The 24079-nt window shown below is 40.7% G+C and overlaps 1 protein-coding gene across 1 annotated transcript in view; it reads right to left on the bottom strand.

The window, feature by feature from the left end:
- Positions 1-24079, bottom strand: part of PPP3CC (protein phosphatase 3 catalytic subunit gamma) — an 85498-nt gene that overhangs the window by 32756 nt on the left and 28663 nt on the right. The window contains exons 2-5 of the mRNA XM_049769453.1: positions 22655-22852; positions 22231-22355; positions 6448-6559; positions 1482-1627 (exon numbers count right to left, since the gene is read on the bottom strand). Coding sequence (XP_049625410.1) covers positions 1482-1627; positions 6448-6559; positions 22231-22355; positions 22655-22852 — 581 coding nt within the window. The remainder of the gene's footprint in view (positions 1-1481; positions 1628-6447; positions 6560-22230; positions 22356-22654; positions 22853-24079) is intronic.

Here is a 24079-nt window from a genome sequence, read left to right as displayed (position 1 = left end):
GAGCCAGGAGTAACCCCTGAGTGCTGCTGGGTGTGACCCAAAAACCAAAAAATAATAAAAGAAAAAAAAAGTAAATGTATTTAGCAACCTTGTAAACCACAGTGTTTAAATAAATTTTTTTAATTAAATAAAGCAGTTTTTACGAACAGAAAAATCTTTTAAAAAATAAGCTGAGCTATAGTAGTTGGTAGGACATTTGCCTTGCAAGGTGCTGACCCACTGCCTGGTGTGGACCAACAACAAAGACAAAAAAATAAACTGACCAACTTTTTTCAATCACGAGGATAATAAAATTTTCATAATTATCTTCACTAAGTCAGGCAAATATAAAAGTCAAACTGTCCCATTTAAAATACCAAAATTAATATGTTTCTGAGTAGGAAGAATTTTCAGATCACCCACAGATCACCCATTCTAACTTCCTCATTACATAGAAGAAAATGACTTAAGAGGCTTAATGATTTGGTCAAGATTACATAAGTAATGGCAGGACAGAGATTAGAACTCTGGTTTCCTTCCTTCCTCTTTGCTACATAATTTTTAAAGCTTCAACCCACACTTACTGTTATATTGCTATTGGGTAAAAATACAATTTCACCAGAAATGACAGAAAGGTGGGCAGCACAATGGTGCAAAAGGATAGAGTGCAGGCTTGGCATGGAAGGGTCCCAGGTTCCATCTCCAGCATTGTGTAATTTCCCAAGAGCCACCAGAAGTGACCCCCCCAAAAATTACAGAGAATTTCTTTTTTTTTTTTTTTGGTCACACCCAGTGGCGCTCAGGGGTTCCTCCTGGCTCTGCACTCAGAAATTGCTCCTGGCAAGCACAGGGGACCATATGGGATGCGGGAATTCGAACCACCCTTGGTCCTGAGTCGGCCGCTTGCAAGGCAAATGCCCTACTGCTGTGCTAGCTCTCCAGCCCAAATTACAAAAAAATTCTATATATATGTTGCAAAACCTGTGATCTCACCACTAGCAAAAAAAAAAAAAAAAGTCCATTCTTTTTACTTTGTTTTATCTGTATTAAAATTGTTTAGGTCCATAGAGATAACACAAAGGGTAGGGTGCATGCCTGTGATGAACCTGATTCTATCCTTGCCACCAAGTATGGTCTCCTGAGCCCAGCCAAATAAAAAAAAAAAAAACAGATCAAAATGATATATTTTTATATATTTATATAAATATTTATAAATAAATATCTAATATATATAAAATATATAATTTATATGTATTTCCAGGACTAGGGATATGGTTCAAGTGATAGAGCACATGTCTCACACGTGTGGGCCCTGGTTTCAATCCCCAGCATCACATGGTCACTGAGCCTCTCTGGGTGAGGCCTTGACCTTCCTCTCCAGCCATGGACTCTGTAACAACAGTAACAATAGCAACAAAAGCAAAAATGCTGACTATAGCAAAAAAAAAAAAAACAAAAACCTTAAAAATGCATGTTCACGAAAATAACAAGAGACTACTTACAGTCCTAATATCATCTAGAGAATTAATTTCAGGTGACATTCCTCCATGTACACATAAGAACTGTTGGTTTAAGAGAGCAGCAAGAGGAAGGCAATCAAATGTTTCCATACAGGCATCATACACATCTTCAGAATATTTGATTCGACCTATCAAACAGAAAAACGGTCAAAAGGAAAGAATCTAAAGTGTTTTATATATGTATAAAAAGGTTAGAAACCAGCATTCCTCAAAGTGTGAAAACAACTATCTTTGCAAAGATCTTTTTGAAAAGTTGTGGATAAAGAGTTAACAAAATCTCCTCTCTCCAGGACAAGTGTGATCTCGGATTAACTTTCTAGCTCTGTTGTCCTGGAAACCCATAAGGTGAATAATACCAGCTGTGTTATTAGGTGACACTGCTCGTGGTAAAAATTACCAATTAACTGGTAGAAAACTATAGCTTTGGGCTTCTCTCAGTGACTCAGAAAGTGTATCCTGTGTGGTGCTCAAGAAGCTATGCCAGTCAAGAGCATACAAGAGATACTGGAGTTTTCAAGCCAGACTGTAAATACCATTTCCTTACTGCAAATGAGACTTGAAATTGGGGTGGGTAGGGGAAGCAAATCAACCTCAGGGCTGCTCTGGACTCCTGAGATTGCTTCACTATACCTCTAAAGGGATCTGTGACAGTCCCATTCCCATGACCCAGGGGAGTCTTGTGAATTTATTTTGTGGGGTCTAAAATAAAGTCCCTTGCAAGTGTGGAAGTTTTCTTTTTGTTTCGGATTTGTAATATCTTAAACATTATTATCTGATTCTATTTAACTAAAATTATTCTATTTAATGAATTGTATTTTGATGGTATCATTATCTTGAGGATATAGAACAAGGAAATGTTCCAATGGGCAGAGGGTGGGGTCTACACAAGTCATGAAATAACAAATGGGAAACTAAAATTGGATTTACTTAAAAGAGAAAGGAAATATTTTCTTCCTTGGCCTTGGATTTCAAAAAGTCAAGTCATGCTTAGAGGCCGTTTTGGTAAAGGCCAACTCTGAACAGGCAGGAAGGACCACAGAAGGGCAGCTCCTCCTCTTGGCAAGACTCCTTGATGTGAGACTGACAACAAAGTCTATGGCAGCTGAGCCAGATTATCTAGTTGGTAAATTTTTCTGCAGTTGTTTCCTTCTTATAATCTTAATTTAAGATTTAAGAAAAAAAAAAAAGATTTGCTTAAGTATCAGAACTTGGTTTTGGCAAGTATTTGGGGAATAAGAGAGGAAATGGGTCCAGACTTGGTCTGAGGATAAGTAATGTGGGACACAGGATTGACCATAAAGGAAAGTGCTTGCTGGAGCTTCACTGAGTTCTAAGGCTTCCTGATCCTGATGTGAAGGTGCTCTCTTGACTGATAACTGGGTACCAGGTCAGAAAGCACTGATGGGGACTGTGGGGTCCTCTGGAAACATACATGGCCATTCTGCACTACCTTTTTAGCAATTAAAATAATCTTCTTCACAACATCATGTCTCCATTATAATATTCAAGTGACTGAATCAGGTACTCTTATCTCCTTACATCCTTACATTCTGCTTTATATTTAAGTAATAAATATTTTTATTATTTAAAAAGTAGACCCAGAATTGGCAAAAAAAAAATCAAACCCAGGATCAGGGTGTGACTCAGGCATGGCTCTAGGTTTGACCCCAGCATTACATGGCCCTCCTGGGCTCCCAGAACCACTGAGTGTGGCTCCCACAATAATAACCAGAAGCAAAAAATAAGTGTGTTCCGAAAAATTTTTGTTGTAATTTTAAAGTAGTCCTGTAAATCACTGAACTGATGTTTTCCTGAAACTTATCCAAACCAGAGTTCCCTGTAATGCCAATGTCAAAAGGGATACAACATGGTACAAAAAGATACCCAGTGTACTCCTACCGCCTCATTATTACAGTACAACCAGGAAACTACTATAGTAAAATAGTGTCTTGACAAAGATACTGGTCTATATCTTGCAGATGGAGAATTTATTTTCCTTATGCGAGTCATTATTTTGCATAAGTGGAACTTTTTGCATATGTAAATACTGTTTGCATTTACTTAAAGAAATAGTGCTCAGAGAAAAAGAAACCTGATATAAGATTACATTACATTAGCGGGGCTGGAAAGAGAGAACACAGTGGATATGACGCTTACCTTTCATGTGCCAGTCAGGGTCCAACTCCCCACTTTTTGGGTATCTATCCCCAGGACTTAAAACTTTCATTCAAAAGGATGTATGTACAACATTATTCATTACTGCAATGAGTACAATAACTAAGGTATGGAATCAACCAGGTGTCCAATGATAGATGAATGGATTGTGAAGATGTGGTACATATACACAATTAAAGCATGCAATTCGGGGCCGGAGAGATAGCACAGCGGTGTTTGCCTTGCAAGCAGCCGATCCAGGACCTAAGGTGGTTGGTTCAAATCCCGGCGTCCCATATGGTCCCCAGTGCCTGCCAGGAGCTATTTCTGAGTAGATAGCCAAAAGTAACCCCTGAGCACCACTGGATGTGGCCCAAAAACCAAAAAAAAAAAAAAAAAAGCATGCAATTCCCTGCAACCTGTTTGGAACTGGAAGATATCCTGTTGAGTGAAGTAAGCCAGAAGATGAAAGACAAACAAGATGATCTCACTTATCTTTGGCATATAAAAATAAGTATACTAGGAAATGTAACATAATATTACATTGTATTACAATATTACAAGTAGTTGAGAACCTCCTTGACCCCAGAGCCTAGGGAGGAGAAAGACAGAGAGAAAAAGATTTTAATCAAGGCTCGAAGGAAAAAAAATGAAAAAAGGAAGTAAAGAAGGAGTGGTGTTTGGCTTCAGTTTTACTGGGGATGTGGGAGACTCAATAACACTGAAAATATGAGATCTAAACTGAAACCACTGAACTTTAATGTGCTTGTCAAGTTGGCAAGGGGGTAGGAGAAGTTGGTTGAAGGGTGAGGGAAGGACAGAGTAGAGGAAGTCTGGTTGATGGGAGTTGACAGGGGTGATAGGATTGGTGATGAAATGTCATATGCCTAAAACTCAGTGATCAATAACTTTGTAAACTATGGTTTTTTAACTAAATAAAAAAATTTTAAGGCAACCCGAGGAGAAAATCTCTGAAGAAAATAAAATGAAAGAATGATGCAGAGCTTACAAGCAGATAGGTATCTGTAAAACTAGAAATTAATGCAAAGGCTCTGGGGCAAATTTGCAAGAGCAAATGTTTGAAAGCCTTTATAGTATATTGCATATTTTATTATATCACTATGGCTAGCCAAATGCTCTAAAGTTCTTATAAATTGGTTACATAGATGATGGTACATTCTATGAATACATTCATGAAATGGTTTATTTTATGAAAAGCAGTGCTCCAGCCCTCTGAGGCATCTCCCCTACCTTATGTAGAATACTTAAAAACAAAACACTAAGGTAACATTTTGGAGGCCAGAGAGATAGCCCGTGCGACATAGGGCACTTGCCTTGTACAAGGCTGATCCAGGTTTGATTTTTAGCACTCCATATGGTACCTCGAGTTCCACCGGGAGTGATCCTGAGCACAGAACCAGTAGTAAGACGTGAGCACTGCTGGGTGTGCTCCCTCCACCAGCACCCCCAAATACCCCTAAAAATAAGTAACACTTTTCAAATCACATTTAAAATATTTTATTTTAAAGTTATCTCTCTCGGGAGAAGCTGGGGTCATACTTGGCAATGCTCAGAGTCTACCTTTGGCTCTGTACTCAGCAGTCACTTCCAGTGATGTTCAGGGGAGCATCTGTGGTACTGTATATAAAACTGAGATCAGCTGCACACTACACAAATTCCTGTACTATCAATCCAGCCCTCAATAATACTAAATGACATGGAAAATGCTACTACATAAAGTGTAAAGAGAAAATGATTAGACAGGACATATGACTCTAATTATATTTTAAATATATACATATATACAGAATATTTCATTATATATCTAAAAAGAACAGAATATCTCAAAAAAGTCAAGTTATTTTTAAGTAGAATGATTATGGAGATTTTTAAAAAAAATTTTAGCTATGTTTTCCAAATATTCAAAGATGTATTATTTTATAAGCATGGGAGTAACTGCAAAACATTTACTCTCAAGTTAAATGTCATTGGGGCTAGAGTGATAGTACAGTGGACAAAGCATTGTCTTGCATGTAGTTCTATTTCTGGCATCCCATATGCTACCCTAAGCACCACCAGAAGTGATTTCTAAGTACAGAGCCAGGTCTAACCCCTCAGAATTCCCAGGTGTGACCCCAAAACAAAAAGAAAATCAAATGAAATGTCTTAAAAGGTGGAATACTTTATAAAAAAATACTTAGGGGGGCCAGAGAGATAGCACAGTGGTGGGGTGTTTGAGTTGCACGCAGCTGATCCAGGATGGAGGGTGGTTCGAATCCCAGCATCCCATATGGTACCCTGTGCCTGCCACGAGCTATTTCTAAGCACAGAGTCAGAAGTAACCTTTGAGTATCATAGGATGTGACCCAACAACAACAACAACAACAACAAAAAGAATACCTTACAAGGCCGGAGAGATATTACTGCAAGTGGGGTGCTGTCTTGCACACAGCCAACCAGGTTTGATCCCCAATACTCCATATGGTCCTCCAAGCCTACCAGGAGTGATCTCTGAGTGCAGAGGCAAGAATAAACCCTGAGCACTACCCAGGTTTGGCCCAAAAACAAACTAAATAAATAAATAAATAAAAAAAAAGTGGAATTCTGGTTCTTAACAGGAAAAAGGAAAAAAAAACATGGTCAGGGATGTATAAGGCCCTAGGTTCAGTCTCCAGCACTGCAACAAAAACAAAAGATCAAGAAGCATTTAATTCCATTATTCTTTTTTGTTTGATTCACTTTGGACCCAACTTAAAAGTAACTGAAAAGGTTTTGAGTAAGCAGTAATACTTACATTCTTGTTTGAAGGTGAAATATTCTGTTAGATGTCTGCATTCATGATTTCCTCGTAGCAGAAACAATGTTTTGGGGTGATTGATCTTTAAACTCCATAAATAGAGCACACACTATAAGACAAATAGAATGATATTATTTTATCTGTGGCTATATAATGTATAAAAGACAATTTACAAGTTAAAATCAAATGACTCATTATTGAAATCTTCCAACTTTTGAATGTTGATCTATATATGCTATCGTCCTAGAATCTGACATCTAAAGTAGCTTGCATAGCAATCTTTCCTCAATTTCTATACCCATGTTCTGCAAATATTTATAATTCTATAAAAAATTCCTGAAACATACATACCTTAGTCTTAAAACTAATATTTTGCTCAATGGAAAACTACTTCAGATTTTTCTTTTTTTTTGGGGGGGGGGTCACACCCGTTTGATGCTCAGGGGTTATTCCTGGCTAAGTGCTCAGAAATCACCCCTGGCTTGGGAGGACCATATGGGACGCCGGGGGATCGAACCATGGTCCTTTCTTGGCTAGCGCTTGCAAGGCAGACACCTTACCTCTAGCACCACCTCTCTGGCCCCTACTTCAGATATTTCTACACATATTTAGATATAACAAAAAAAAGGGCAAATATACTCACTAGCTTCACTACTGGTCAACACTGTATACTAGGTCTATGAGCCAAGAAATTAAACAATCAAGGCTTACAAATGAAAAAGGAAAAACATAGGACTATACTTTCAAAAAAAATTTTTTTGAAAAAAAAAAACTAAGAGAAAAATCAGTGATAAAATAAGCAGAGGAGGAGCTGGAGAGATAGCATGGGGGTAAGGTGTTTGCCTTGCATGAAGAAGGTCGGTGGTTCAAATCCCGGCATCCCATATGGTCCCCTGAGCCTGCCAGGAGTGATTTCTGAGCATAGAGCCAGGAGTAACCCCTGAGCGCTGCCGGGTATGACCCAAAAACCAAAAAAATAAAAGAATAACAAAATAAGCAAAGGATGTACCAGAGGATGGTATAAAGGTTAAGGCACTTGCCTAGCATGCAGCTGTAATTATGACACTGGTTTGAATCCCAGAACCTCAGAGCACCACAAGGTATAGGCATGGCCCCTGAGCCTAAAACCAGACATGCTCCCTGAGTACTGAGTCAGTTTGCCTCCTTCCCTACCCCCCTCCCTCACACATGCACACAAAAATCACTGGAGGCCAGAAGAATAGTACAGCAGGTAGGGCACTTGCCTTGTACATGGCCAATATAGGCCAGATCCCTAGCACCCCATATGGTAGGGGTCCTCAAACTTTTTAAATATGTCACTGTCCCTCAGACCATTGGAGGGCCATACTATAGTTTAAAAAAAAGCTATAAACAAATTCCTATTACACTGCATATATCTTATTTTGAAGTAACAAACAAAACAGGAACAAATATAATTTTTAAAATTAAGAACAAGTACAGTTAAATGAACAAACTGACCATTATTTCTTTCTTTCTTTCTTTCTTTTTTTCTTTCTTTCTTTCTTTCTTTCTTTCTTTCTTTCTTTCTTTCTTTCTTTCTTTCTTTCTTTCTTTCTTTCTTTCTTTCTTTCTTTCTTTCTTTCTTTCTTTCTTTCTTTCTTTCTTTTTTTTATCATTATTTCAATGGGAACTATGGGCTTGCTGTTGGCAGGGTCATTGTTTGAGGAAACTTGCCCAAGACTTAGAGATGAGTCACGAGACAGAGAGGAGGAGGAGGAGAATTAGAGAGTGTGAAGCACATCCCACACATGAGCACCACAGGCCTAGGATCAATTGGCTGCTGATGAGTGATGGTGAGCCAGATACATGTCTTCAGCAGGCCATATGTGGATTGTGGGCAATAGTTTGAAGAACCCTTCCATATGGTCCCTCAAGCCCTGCCATGAGTGACCTCTGAGCACAGAACCAAGGGTAAGCCCTGGCTTATCAGGTGGGGCCCAAAAACAAAACAAAACAAAACAAAAACCCATTCAAATAAAGAGTGTTCAGGGGCCGGAGCATTGGTGCAAGCGGTAAGGCATCTGCCTTGCCTGCACTAGTCTAGGACGGACCACGGTTCGATCCCCTGACATCCCCATATGATCTCCCAAGCCAGGAGCAATTTCTGATCTCATAGCCTGGAGTAACCCCTGAGCATCACCAGGTGTGGTCCAAAAACCAAAACAGAGTGTTCAGTAGAATGGCAGGATATAAATTAATATACATAATTAATAAATTTATATCACAGATAATAAATAGGATACAATGGTGAAAAACTCTAAGAAAACATTTTAAACACCCTTAGAAAGACACAGATATAGACAAGAAAAACTGAAATGAGTTTTTTTGTTTGTTTTTGTTTTTGGGTCACACCTGGCAGTGCTCAGGGCTTACTCCTGGCTCTACACTCAGGAATCGCTCCTGGCAGGCTCAGGGGACCATATGGGGTGCCAGGATTCGAACCACTGTCCTTCTGCATGCAAGACAAATGCCCTGCCTTCATGCTATCTCTTCAGCCCCAGAATAATTTTTGTTCTTAGTAAATGATTCAACATTAATATATATATGTATATATATTATATATATATATATATATATATATTTGTGGTTTTTGGGTCACACCCGGCAGTGCTCAGGGGTCACTCCTGGCTTCATACTCAGAAATTGCTCCTGACAGGCATGGGGAACCATATGGGACGCCGGGATTCGAACCGATGACCTTCTGCATGAAAGGCAAACGCCTCCTTGCTATCTCTCCGGCCCCAACATTAAAATATTATAATTCTTTATAATTAAATTTACAATCATAAAACTCAATGAAAATATTTATTAATCACTCCTTTAGAGAATTAGGCCAGTTGATGCTAAAATACATACAAGTAAATGAATATTCAGGAACAGTCAGAAAAAAAAACACTGAAAAACAAATATTCTGAGGAGACTAACTGCCAAATGTTACAATATATAATAAAAGGTTCTATAGTTAAGACAATAATATTATCACATATATAGATAAATACACTGGTAGAACAGTCAAGAAGCTAAGAATAATATATATAAATTTTTATAGAAGAGGGCATCCTAAATCAATGGAATAGTAATTTTAAATAAGTGCCTGGAATAACCATTAAAAATTAAAACCACTAAAATTAAAAATTACCACCCTTATTAACCACTGAAAAAATCAGAGCCATATCTCACATAATAGACAACAAATGACAAATGAATATGGGATTTAAGTATATAAAAATGAAACCAGTCCAGCTCTAGAAGCATAGAAAAGTTCCTCTTTGATGTACAGAAACTATTTGTAACTAATGGCTAAAAATCGACAGGCAAAAAAACAAAAAAAAATAGTTATATTTGACTAAGTAAATAAAAATAATTTGAATAAAAAAAAAAACTTGTGTCTATGGAGAGAGTACAGCAGGTAAGGTGTTTACCTTGCAAGCAATCGACCCAGGTTTGATCCTTCACACCACAGAGTCCCCTGAATGCATGAATAAATCACCAGGAGTGATTCCTAAGTGCTGCCAGAAGTAAGTCTTGAGCACCACCAGGTGTGGAGCCCAAATCAAACAAAAACAAAAACTGGGCAAAACCTGATAAAACTGATAAAGCACAAGAAGATAGTACAGTGGTTAGGGCTCCAAAGTTCAGCTGTGTTCGATTCCTGGTCTCTGGAGCATCACAGAACACAGCCCCCGGGGTACCCCTACCCTTAGCTCACATGATCACCCCCAAACTGCTAGGGTGTCCCAAATAACCCCCAGCATTTCAGGGCCTAAACAGCACTGTGACCTCATGTCCTCACACTGACCCATGAGGCCCAGTTGGCAGAGAATCACTGGGAGTGGGGTACCACCTGGGAGCCCCTCACCCCCTAATACAAAACTACAATTTCTTTTTAACTTTTGACCACTTCTCAGAGCCTACTAAGATATACCCAACAGTAAGAGAACACACACGCATTTCTAATAGTGAACTATAAGCAACAAACAAAACTATCACACAATGATGTACAGCAGGTCCTTAAATAACATCCTTTTATTTAAATGCTGAGAGAAAAATATTCCCAGAGGGGTTGGAGCAATAATATAGGGCACAAGGCACTTGGCTTGTATAAGGGCCAGCCAGGTTCCATCCTCACTAACCCCAGAGTCCACCAGGACAGAAACCTGAGTGCAGAGCCAAGTGTAGGCCGTATGTACCACTGGGTGTGGCCCTAAAATGGAAAAAAATATTCTCACCAAGAGATGACATCAGAGGGGAGCCAACCTTTAACCTGCACCTATGTGGGTTTTCTTCTCAGTGCCCTGCTGCTCAATGGGTTCAGTGGAGAGTGCGTGTAGTGGGTGTGAGTACCCTGCAGTGGGAGACATTCCCATCTGCAATGCCAGGGGTGGCTGCCAAGACAGAGTCCTGCCACCTGCACTAAATAAGCAGGTTGGAAACACAAATGACTGCTTAATAGCAATGCCGCTTGGCATCTTTATTCAGAAGGCAGTTTGGAGGCCACATCTGATTGAGACTGGGGAGGGGGCTACTCACATTCTGGGGCCATTACTTTTGTCTTTTGGCACCCAGCAGAAGCTCAACCAGGAGGGTAGTACCCAGTCCCCCTGCTCACTCAGCAAGTGCTCAGTGAACTGTCTCCCCGCCCTGGTAAATTCTTAGTGACAGAAATATGCCACAGGAGTCTGAAACTCTCTTTGACATCAATTAGCTTGTGCCAAAACTGATTTCCATATGTGATGATGCTTAGAGATATTATTTCCAAGCCTCTACTACCAGTACTGAGAGGATTTGCAGTACTATAAAAGAACCTCATTCTTACAGCCAAGATATACTGATAAAGTAGAAAAAGCAAAGTACAAAAGACTATTGAGGCCGAAGAGATATCATGGAGGTAAGGCGTTTGCCTTGAACGCAGAAGGACAGTGGTTCAAATCCCAGCATCCCATATGGTCCCCTGAGCCTGCCAGGAGCAATTTCTGAGCTTAGAGTCAGGAGTAACCCTGAGCGCTGCTGAGTGTGACCCCCCCCCAAAAAAAAAAAGACTATACTGGCATTTATAAAATAAGGAAAGGGATATAATAAATATATATCTAGCCACTTATGCATTAGAATTACAGAAAGGATAAATAAAAAGTAAAAATATTGATTGCCTAACAAAGGTACAGAGGAAAGAAGTGGAACAGATTAGTAAGAGACAAGTAACAATTCTCAAAGCCTATATCTTCTTGAATGTACATATGTCTTCATTACATAAGTAATTAAGAAATAAAAATTAGAACAAAAATGTAACAACTAAACTTAATTATATATGGATAACATAATGTACCACAATCTGGGGACTTGTGGACAAAGTAATTGTACATGGGTTCTGCCTTATTTTTCTTAATGTTCTTTGTAAGTTCAATATTTAGGTGTCAGCAAGGGGATTTCTTCTGAGAACTCTGTTTATGGGCGATTGTCCTTTCACTGTAACTTTACCTTGTCCTCTTTGCATCATTGTTCTCATAATTAAAAATATATATATGGATAACAAAACAACAAAAGGAATGAGGGAACAAGAAATGTTCCAGGTAACTTTGGAAACAGATGGACTACACACCACCAGAGACAGGCATTTTCTTGAATACTGAACTCAATTTGGGAATCTTGTTTCATAATATGAGATGACTGTTCTGTATCTATTTTATGAGTATACAATAAGTAAAGGCTTGAACAAATACACTTGGAGATATGACCAAATTTAAAATAAATTATTGAAATGTTGGGGCTGAATGGGAGAAACAATTCACACACCACCCATCAGATAAGGAGCTAATATCTAAGATATACAAGGTACTGACAGAAGTTAATGAGAAAAAAAAATCTAACCACATCAAAAAATGGGGAGAAGAAATAAATAGATGTTTCCTCAAAGAAGGAATACAGATGGCCAAAAGGCACATGAAAAGATGCTCCACATGACTAACCATCACATAAATACTAATCAAAACAACAATAAGATATCATCATACACCACAGAGACTAGTACACATCACAAATAAACAAGAACTACCAGTGCTGACACGGATGCAGAGATAAAGGGACACTCATTCCCTGCTGGTGGAAATGCCATCTAGTACAGCCTTTATGGAAAATAACATGGAGATTGCCCAAAAACTGGACATTGAGCTCCCATATGATCCAGCAATACCACTCCTAGGGATGTACACTAGGACAACAAAAACACAATACAATAATGCCCTCTGCACAACTATGTTCATAGCAGCACTTTTTACAATAACCAGAATCTGGAAACAACCCAGATGCCTGACAACAGATGAGTGGCTAAAGAAACTGTGGTACATGTATACATTGGAATACTATGCAGCTGTTAGAAAAAATGAAGTCACGAAATTTACTTATACATGGATGAATTTGGAGACTATTATGTCGAATAAAAGAAGTCAGAAGAAGGAAGATAAGCACAGAATAGTCTCACTCAGTTGTGGGATTTAAGAAAAATAAAAGTATAAAAAAAAAACACCCAGAGACAATAGAGATAAGGGCTGAAAGAACCAGCCCATGATAACAAGCTTATCACAAAGAGTGGTAAGTGTAGTTAGAGAAATAATTACTCTAACAGCTACCATGACAATAACAGAGAAACACAATGCCTGTCTTGAAAACAGGTGAGGTGGAAAGAGGTAGGAAATGGTGAGGGGAACGATGGTGGCAAGAAAGTGGCACTGGTAAAGGGGTGTGTGCATTTTATGGCTGAAACCCAATTACGAACATGTTTGTAACCATTGTGCTTAAATAATTTTTTTTAAAAATTGGGACTGGACTGGAGCATATAGGGCACTTGTCTTGCATGTGGCCAACTCAGATTTGAATCACAGCATCCCATCTGGTGCCCCAAGCACTTCCAGAAGTAATTCCTAAGCACAGAGCCAGGAGTAAACCCTAAGCATTGTTAGATATGGTCCCAAGACCAACACTAAATAATTAATTTATTAAACGTTGGGGCAAGAGCAACAGTACAGTGAATAGTGCACTTGCCTTGCACACACCTGATCCAGGTTCACTCCCTGGCACCCCATATGATCCCCAAGTCTAACCATGTGTGATCCCTGAGTACAGAGCCATGACTACCGCCAAGCATTGCTGAGTATGGCCAAAAACGAAAACAAAAAAAGAAGCTTAAAAAAGTGGGGCAGGGCCAAAAAAGTAGCTCAAACTAAAATTGGGGATTTTCTATTTTATTTTTCTATTCTATCAGTTTTGAGTTTTAGGTTTGGGGGATTTTTTTTTTCCTTTTTTGGTTTTTGATTTTTTGGGTCATACTCAGCGACACTCAGGGGTTACTCCTGGCTCTGTGCTCAGAAATCACTCCTGGCTGGCTCTGGGGACCACATGGGATGCCAGGATTCGAACCACCATCCGTCCTAAATTGGCAGCATGCAAAACAAATTTGCCCTAATGCTGTGCTATCTATCCAACCCCTATTCTATCAGTCTTTATTTGATAAATTTGCAATCTTTGTTTTAAAATACACATTTAGGATTATGTCTCCTTGATGAAATGACTATTTTCTAATTCTGAACTCTCTTCATCCTAAGACATTGCTTGTTCTGATGTCTCCAGAGCTTAATACTAACACAGTCACTTCACTGTTCTTCCTTTCTTTTCGTTTTTGGAACACAGTGATTTACCAAATTATTTATAATTTATACTACAGTTTATACTACACAAAGGCAAATGGAAATTTCAAATTTTAGATCCATTAGTCAACCATAATTGCTATATTTCTCAATGATGTTACTACTAAAGTCATTGTCTAAGGATTTATTGGGCTGTAATTGGTGCTAGTTGAGCCTTTTGTGTTACTGTTTAGGCTAACTGAGCTTGAGTGGTCTTCTATGCAACTTTCCCATTAAATTTGCTATACACATTACTATAAAAGTTTGAGGTGTCATGCAGCCATGTATGTGGCTGCATGGTCCAGGATCTATAGATCTGGAACAATTTGGTGGCTTGGCAGTTTGATAAGGTTCAATTGCGGAGCTAGGCTGTTTCTTTTTGTTTGTTTGTTTGTTTGTCTTTTGTTTTTTGGGCCACACCCAATGGATGCTCAGGGGGTTACTCCTGGCTATGCGCTCAGAAATCGTTTCTGGCTTGGAGGGACCATATGGGATGCGGGGCAGTCCGTCCTAGGCTAGCGCCACCTCTCAGGCCCCATGGAGCTGGGCTATTTCTGTTGGAGAGTGTGTTCAGGCAGAAAGGAAATGGAATCTGCTTCTACCCATTCTGAGAAGGCCCAGAGGTATCAGCTGGGACCAGACTACCTAGGAAGATTCAGTGGCCATCATTTTCTACTGGAACTTAGGGAGGAGCTCGACTATTTTTCTTCAGGGAAGATGGCAGGGGTGCGTGGAGGCTGCTGGGTTTTCTGGTGGGGGGAGGGAGAACCTGGCCCACCTCCATTCCAGAAATACCCCAGAGTTTTCACCAGTAGACTGGAAGATTCAGCTGCTCATCATATTTCTTGAGTTGAGCTGTGGAGCTGGGCCATTGCATCAAGAATGCAGGATGAGGCTGCTGTATCTTCATGCAGAAAGGGGAATCTGCCTGCCCCTATTATGAGAATACACCAGAGTATCAACCAGGACCATTCTGCCTAGGAAGATTCAGTGGTCATCATGTTCTTTTGAGGCTTAGATGTGGAGCTATATTCTTGTTTTGTTTTGTTTTGTTTTTGGGTCACACCTGGCAGTGCTCAGGGGTTACTCAAGGCTCTATGCTCAGAAATTGCTACTGGCAAGGTCAGGGGACCATAAGGGATGCTGGGATTTGAACCACTGTCCTTTTGGATGCAAGGCAAACACCCTATCTCTATGCTATCTCTCTGGCCCCTAGAGCTATATTCTTTACTGTATTCCTTTTGTTTGTTTTGTTTTGGGAACACTCCTGGCTGTGCATTCACAGATCAATCCAAGTGAGGCTGTGCGGGTGTGTGTGTGTGTGTGTGTGTGTGTGTGTGTGTGTGTGTGTGTGTGTGTGTGTGTGTGTGTGTGTGTGTGTGTGTGTGTGTGTGTGTGTAATATGGGGTGCCTGGGATGGAACCTGGGTCAGCTGAGTGCAAGGAAAGCACTGTTGTATATGAAAAAATTCTTTGCCTATTGTCCCACCTTGACCTTTCAGGGAAGGCGCTGTTGAGAGCAGAATTAATAGTTTGGGAGCGAGGTGTTCAGGGTCTTTGGCCAAAGTTGGCTGGCTGGCTCGAGGTGTATTTTGGAGCTAGAAGCAGGCTGACAAAGGACTCTCTTCGCCCAACCTTTTACCCCTTAACCTTCCTGTCTGTGTGGATTAATTGCTGTGGATAAATATTACCAAGATCTTTCCCCGAAAAGGGACAAGGGGATGGGAATCAATTTCTCATTCTGGGAGCACTTTGCGGATACACAATCAATCAACAAAGGAGTAAACGGGACCCAACAAATGGGGCAACAAGCACCTGCCTACTGGACTATATCTCTGGCCTCAAAAGTATTCCTGTTTATATCTTTCTCTTAATGCAAACTCACTTAGTGGAAATAGAATTATAATTTATCCTAACAGAGAATACTTTAAAATAAGTGAAAAATTAAGAAGGAATTCAAGGGCCAGAGAGAGAGAGCATGGAGGTAAGGCATTTGCCTTGCATGCAGAAGGACAGTGGTTTAAATCCCTGCATCCCATATGGTCCCCCCCGAGCCTGCTAGGAGCGATTTCTGAGCGTAGAGCCAAGAGAACCCCTGAGCACTGCCGGGTGTGACCCAAAAACCAATATATATATATATATATATATATATATATATATATATATATATATATATATATATAAAGAAGGCATTCAAAAGGCTCAAGGAAAACTGAAACGTTTTTTAGAGAGAGCCATACCCGGCAGTGCTCAGAAGTAACTCCTGGCTCTACTCTTAGAAATTACTCCTGGAAGGCTTGAGGGGCCATATGGAATGCCGGGGACTGAACCCAAGTCAGTCACGTGCAAGGCAAATGTTCTACCCACTGTGTTATTGCTTCAGCCTTGAAAAGCAAAACTTTTAATATTCCGTTTTATCAGTAACATCTGGAGCATCACACACTGCTTCAGGAAAGATTGATGCTGATACCTGCTCAGAACATGTCCATAAAAAAGAATCATATTCTTACATTTTTTCAGGCCACACCCAACAGGGCTGAGGTTACTTCTGGCTCTGTGCTCAGAAATCACTTCTGGCAGGCTCAGGAGACCATATGGGATGCTGGGGATTGAATCTGGGTCAGCCACGTGCACAGTAAATGCTCTCCCCACTGTGGTATTGCTCCAGCCCTTGCCCTGATTGTTAGGATTGGCTCTTAGAAAGGGATCTGGGATGAGGCCTACAGTTGGCTTTGCTCTGACTTCTTTTTTTGGGGGGGGGTCACACCCGGCAGTGCTCAGGGGTTATTCCTGGCTCCAGGCTCAGAAATTGCTCCTGGCAGGCACGGGGGACCATATGGGACGCCGGGATTCGAACTGATGACCTCCTGCATGAAAGGAAAGTGCCTTACCTCCATGCTATCTCTCCGGCCCCTGCTCTGACTTCTGATGCTGCAAAGAAACTGTGTATATGAACAACTATTAGATATGATAAGAAACTAAAATGACACAGGATTCCATTAGAACAATAGGCAGTATGTTAACAAAAGTCTTGAAAATGCTAACACTAGAAGAAGACAAACACCGCAAGGTTTCAGTCATGTGTAGTCCACTGGGGAAAAAAAAACAGTGAACTAAACTTGTACTATAAAACCAACTGGAAGGCAGGGAATATGAATTGGGTAAATCAATACAAATAGAGATTTATACAGAGAATGACTGAACTAGACCTACAGTAGTAAACTTTTCATGTAGAATATATACACATATTAATTTTCAGTGATGTTCACCTAAAACTTATGTGATGTTACAATGCAACGTTACTTAATTTTGAAAAATTAAGAGAGTGCTCCAAAGACTGGAGTACATGCTTTGCATGCGGGCACCACATAGTCCTTTAAGGTCAGTCAGAATTCAATCTAAAGAAAATCAGTAATATTTTTTTTGGGGGGGTCACATCCGGCAGCGCTCAGGAGTTACTCCTGGCTATACGCTCAGAAATTGCTCCTGGGGCGGTGGCGCTAGAGGTAAGGTGCCTGCCTTGCCTGCGCTAGCCTTGGACGGATCACGGTTTGATCCCCCGGCGTCCCATATGGTCCCCCAAGCCAGGAGCAACTTCTGAGTGCATAGCCAGGAGTAACTCCTGAGCGTCACCGGGTGTGGCCCAAAAAACAAACAAACAAAAAAAAAAAAACCCTCGCTCCTGGCAGGCTCAGGGGACCATATGGGATGCCGGGATTTGAACCACCGACCTTCTGCATGCGAGACAAACGCCTTATTTCCTTTCTATCTCTCTGACCCCCTATCCAAGGAATATTTTAAAAGATGGACAAATGGGGCCGGGAAGGTGGCGCTAGAGGTAAGGTGTCTGCCTTACAAGCGCTAGCGTAGGATGGACCTCGGTTCGATCCCCGGCGTCCCATATGGTCTCCCCAAGCCAGGGGCAATTTCTGAGCTCATAGCCAGGAGTAACCCCTGAGCGTCAAACGGGTGTGGCCCAAAAACCAAAAAAAAAAAAAGATGGACAAGTACAAGCCTAACTTGCATAGCACTGAAAAAAAAAAAATAACCTGAAACAATAACCAGAATAGGAAAAACTGGGTGAGAGAACTGTTTTTGCTATACTTGTGGAAGCCACAACAGTACAAATATTTGAGTGGCAGGGTCCAACCTAGGGCCTCAGATCATGTGCGTTCTCACTTGAGCTACATCCCAAATCCTAGAAAATAATGGTGAGCCATTTACAGTACACTTATGAATAGCAATTAACTTTTGCTTAATCTATAGACAATACTAGAAATTCACCCTCACCCTTTCAGCCTCTGATCTGTTTCCAACAGGTCAGGTTTTGCTTCCTTAGAGTAGGTTCATGGGCACAAAATCATGCTACAGTATCAAACCCACACATTGAAGAAATGGGGATATCTAAAAGTTTTTCCTTTAGGGACAGAGAAATAGAACAGGGATTAAAGTCCTTCTTACCACACTTACAACCAATTCTTGTTTGATCCCCAGCACCATGGTCCCCTGAGCTTTGAAAGCAGTGAACCCTGGAAGTAGAGTCAGCAGAAGTCCCTGAGCCCCATCCCCAAAATTAATTTTCACTCTGCCAGTCTTTCCACCTAGAATTAAAATATTTCCATGGGGAGAGTTGGTGGCAGGAAATGTACACTCATGAAGGGACATTGTATGGCTGAAACTCAATCATAAGCAACTTGGTAGCTGTGTATCTCACGGCTATTCAATTAAAAAATTCATTAAAAATGGTTTCCAGGAGCCGGAGAGATAGCATGGAGTTAAGGCATTTGCCTTTCATGCAGAAAGACAGTGGTTCGAATCCCAGCATCCCATATGGTCCCCCATGCCTGCCAGGGGCGATTGTCTGAGCATAGAGCCAGGAGTAACCCCTGAGTGTTGCCAGGTGTGACCCAAAAATAAAAAAAAATAAAATAAAAAAAATTTAAAAAAAAAAAAGGGTTTCCAAATACACAAAAATAACAAAACCAGACACAGAGCAAGGTTTCCTTTTCTGTCATTGAACAAAAGTCCATATTAACTCTTAGTAAAGGGAATGAATCCTATAACTAGTTCAGACCACCCAGAATTTGTTCCCTGGGATGTGGTAAGACTCTCCTTTCACTACTATCAAAGGTTTTCTCTGAGCCCTTAATTTTGTCAAACAAAATTGGAATTTTGATGAGAAAGAGAAAAAAATGGAAGCCATAATCAAAACTCCCCGTATACCTTATTATGTAACAATGAGAAAAATGAGAAATTCTAGTATTTATTTGTACTACTAATTCGGAGAAATTTTAATGACAGTATAAAATACTTTCAATACATTGTTGAATGGGAGGAACTACAATGAGAAATACACAACATTAATTAAATTTAGTGGACCAGAGTAACAATACAGTGGCTACAGAGCTTGCTTTGCATGTCACTGACCCAGGTTCAATAACTGAGGATCCCTTAGGCAAGAGTAAGTCAGGTATGAGTACTGCCAGGTATGATGAAAAATTTTCAATTTTCAATATTAGATATGCATATTACATAATTCAGTGGAATATAGAAATAAATAAAAACCCCAAATAAATAAAATATGACAGAATCCCATATCTTATTTTCATCCATTTGACAAAAGCAACATTCTCATGTTTACCAGAGAATGATAAAAAATTAAGTACTAGGGCTGGAGAGATAGCATGGAGGTAGGGCATTTGCCTTGCATGCAGAAGGTCGGTGGTTTGAATTCTGGCGTCTCGTTTGGTCCCCCAGCCTGCCAGGAGTGATTTCTGAGTGTAGAGCCAGGAGTAACCCCTGAGCACTGCCGGTGTGACTCAATAAACAAAAACCAAAAAAAAAAAAAATTAAGTCCTAGGGGGCCTGAGAGATAGCATGAAGGTAAGGCATTTGTCTTGCATGCAGAAGATCGGTGGTTCGAATCCGACATCCCATATGGTCCCCTGAGCCTGCTAGGAGCGATTTCTGAGCGTAGAGCCAGGAGTAACCCCTGAGTGTTGCCAGGTATGTCCCAAAATCCAAAAACAAACAAAAAAAGTCCATTAAAACTGTTCTAAAAGTGGGGGCCAGAGAGATAGCATGAAGGTAAGGCACTTGCCTTTCATGCAGGAGGTCATCGGTTCAAATCCCGGAGTCCCATATGGTCCCCCATGCCAGCCAGGAGCAATTTCTGAGCCTGGAGCCAGGAATAACCCCTGAGCACTGCTGGGTGTGACCCAAAAACCACAAAAAAAAAAAAAAAAAAAACTGTTCTAAAAGTGGGGCCAGAGAGATAGCACGGAGGTAAGGCATTTGCCTTTCATGCAGAATGTCAGTGATTCGAATCCCGGCATCCCATATGGTCCCCGGAGCCTGCCAAAAACCAAAAACCAAAAAAAAAAAAATTAAGTCCTAGTACAGGGGTGGCGAACACGCGGCTCTCGAGCCACATGCGGCTCCCAGCCAAAATGAATGCGGCTCTTGCCTCTTATCATTCTTTTGTATACTGTGGCTCCTTGTCAAGTTTGGATTTTGTTCTGCTGCTTCAGAGAGGGACCTCTGAGGAGAGAGCTCCGAGCGCGTAGTCCCGCCCCCAGGCTGTGTCCTCCCGTTTCCCATCCCTCGGAAACAACTGCACGGGGCAGCGAGTCGGGGGACCCGTGTGTCACATGTTGGGTCACATCTTGTGACACACATTTAGTGTGGAGGAGGCAGCACACCCTCATCATCACTGCAGGATTTTGACCCTCACTCAAAATGGCAAAATGCAATATGTGTTTAATAGATTATTGTTAAAATTAGATGCTTTTGTGTGAGTGTTTGTCTGTTTTGGCAGGTCACTACGTGGTGTGGCTCTCTGACTCTCACAGTTTAAAATTTTGACTCTTTGTGTCGAACTTGTTCGCCACCCCTGTCCTAGTACATTGGGGGGGGGGTTGGGTCACACCCGGCAGTGCTCAGGGGTTACTCCAGGCTCAAGGCTCAGAAATTGCCCCTGGCAGGCATGGGGGAGGGCGGGACCATATAGGATGCCGGGATTCGAACCACCATCCTTCTGGATGTAAAGCAAACGCCTTACCTCCATGCTATCTCTCCGGCCCAAGAAAGTCACATACTATGGTTGTACTATAACCATGGTTTTGCATCAGGATCTCATACTATTTATCTTTCTTAGATAAAATTAGATAAAAGAATTTGGGCCAGGGAGACAATCCCTGGGGCTGAAACATAGGTCTCTGCACGCAGGAGACCCAGGTTCCAGCCCTGCACATGATTCCCTCAGCACTGGGACCACTGAACCAGAAGTAACCATCAAACACTGCCTGATGTGATCCAAAAACAAACCAAAGAATGTTTAGACTTCAAATCTAACCTTTTTTCTCTCATCAATATTCAAAACATGTAAAAATAAATAGTGAGTCTTCATTAACTTTATTAACCATAATCATTCCCCCACCTTTAATTAAGGGAAATACTATGTGCGACAGCATTTGAAGTCAGTCCCACAATAAGCTAAGTGTCTGCTTCTTTAGTGTTGGCAGTCAGACTGAGAGCAACTGTAGCCCAGCGGCTTAAGGTCTTATGATTAAGGTCAGCTAAGTCAAACCCTATTTAGGGTAAATAGCAATTTATGTCATTCATGCAGCCAATACACTATGTTTGAGGAGAAAAGATTAGTAAACATATAACTTCTTTGCAAGTTAATAAAGCTTTACATAGAATTATATATAATATAGTTTATACAGACTTTGGGGGAGGGCTGGAACAACAGTATAGTGGATAGGGCATTTGCCTTACATGTGGCTGACCTAGGTTTGATCTCTGGCATCCGTATGGGTCCCAGAACCTACCAATAGCGCAGAGCAAGAAGTAAGCCCTGTGCACAGCTGGGTATAGCCCCAGAATAATACAAAGGAAAAGAAAAAAGAAATGTCAGGCTTTCTACTAGCTAGAAAATGCAATAGCAATTAAAACATTTATTATTTTAATTATTGAAATGAATAAATTCTGCCAGTATTCTCATTTTAATTTCTTCTACTAAATAATAGAATTCATTTCCTTTACAATAATATGAGAGTTCTAAAATCCTGTTTCATTTTTACCTCTATACTGAAATAGCCTCTGTCCACGTAGTCTCCCAGAAAGAGATAGCGTGTATTATCAGGTGACCCTCCAACTTCGAACAATTTCATCAGGTCAAAGAATTGTCCATGAATGTCTCCACACACTAGAAGAAAGAGGTAAAAATGATATCTTAATGAACAAGGGCATTTCACCCCAAAGCATGACAATGCAACTTCTATCGGAAGACACTTTATCCTTTGGCTGAAATGCCCTGTCACTGGGGCTAATCTCTGGGTACTAGGTATAGAGTGAAGCCCATTGAAAACATTCCACATTTCATCAATGAACAACAAACATATCACACAATCCTGTCTCATAATTCCTAAATGTGTTTAGACATTTTAGATAGCTGTAACATTTTCTCAAGTCAGCCAATGCTCAGGTTGCAAATACCTGACATACCTGTGATCGGCGCCTCTACTTCTATCATAGTGTCCTCTTGTCTCAAAATGGCAGCTCCATCATTGATTATCTTTAAGGCCACCTCCTCTTCCAGTCGTCCTTCCTTCACCAAGTGGCTTTTCAAAACATCAATTTTAGGCTTCCCATTTTCAAATACTTCCTTCAAAGTAAGTCGTTGAGTTGGAGGAAAGGGTACAGCTAAAAAGAGGAAAAATTTAATTTAAGATATTTCCATATAAAGAAAACAACTATAAACCATCTTTTAGGTAAAGAACAGAACCTAGTAAATGGCCCTAACTGCAAACTCACAGCACCAGAACTACATGGGGAAATATCCAGGGGCTCTCCTGGCCATTATCAGCCCATCAGACTAGGGGTTCAAAGTGAAGGACTGAGAACATGTTGCTGCCCTTTACTTCTGAAGTGCCAGGGATCACCCAGACTATCTGATGGTACTTGGGGGGCCTCCAGGGTTACAATGGCAATGCTCAGGGAGGGGGAACTTGTGGTACCAGGGTTAGAATCAGTGTTGGCAGGTCAAGGCATGTGCCTTAGTCCTTGAACTATCTCTCTAATTCTAATATTTCTTAAAGGCCATAGTCATAATCATTGAAAAGATGCATATTTGAGTACTAAAATGTTTAACATATAAATTTGGAGAAGTTTATGTGTCAAATGAACTTACAAGAAACTAGATCTGAGTAACTTATCTATGGAAAATTATGAAAAATGAAACACAGTTAAATTAGATGAAGGCTCAAATGTCACCACACTACAATGGTACTTATTTCTTCCAAAGAACTGACTTTAAGAAAAAAAATCACATGTTGGGCAGGAGAAATAGTGTAGCAGTTAAATTGCTTACTTTGTTCAAAGTGAACCTGAGTTCAATAGCACTGATCCCAAATCACAGAGCCAGGATTAAGCCCTGGGCAGAGGAGGAGGGAGGAAAAAGAGAGAAAAGGAAGAGAAAGAGAAGGAAGCAAAGGAGGAGAAAGAAGGAAGAAAGGGGAAAGGAGGATAAAGAAGGGGGAAAAAAAGGAGGAAGGAGGAGAAGCAGGAGGAAGGAGGAGGAGAAAAAGATAAGAAAAAGCAGGGCCCGGAGAGATAGCACAGCGGTGTTTGCCTTGCAAGCAGCCAATCCAGGACCAAAGGTGGTTGGTTCGAATCCCGGTGTCCCATAGGGTCCCCCGTGCCTGCCAGGAGCGATTTCTGAGCAGACAGCCAGGAGTAACCCCTGAGCACCGCCGGGTGTGACCCAAAAACCAAAAAAAAAAAAAAAAAAAAAGAAAAAGCAGGAAAAGATGATGATCAACAGCAATAAAATTTTTTTGAGGAGCCAGAGCAAAAGCACAATGGTAGGGCATTTGCCTTACAAGTTGACAACCCAGGATGGACCCCGGTTGGGTTTCCAGCATCCCATAT

Source organism: Suncus etruscus, chromosome 3 (assembly GCF_024139225.1).
Source record: "Suncus etruscus isolate mSunEtr1 chromosome 3, mSunEtr1.pri.cur, whole genome shotgun sequence".
In the NCBI taxonomy this organism is placed as follows: domain Eukaryota; kingdom Metazoa; phylum Chordata; class Mammalia; order Eulipotyphla; family Soricidae; genus Suncus; species Suncus etruscus.
Note: the sequence above shows the minus strand (reverse complement) of the source record. Positions and strands in the feature narration are given on the sequence as shown.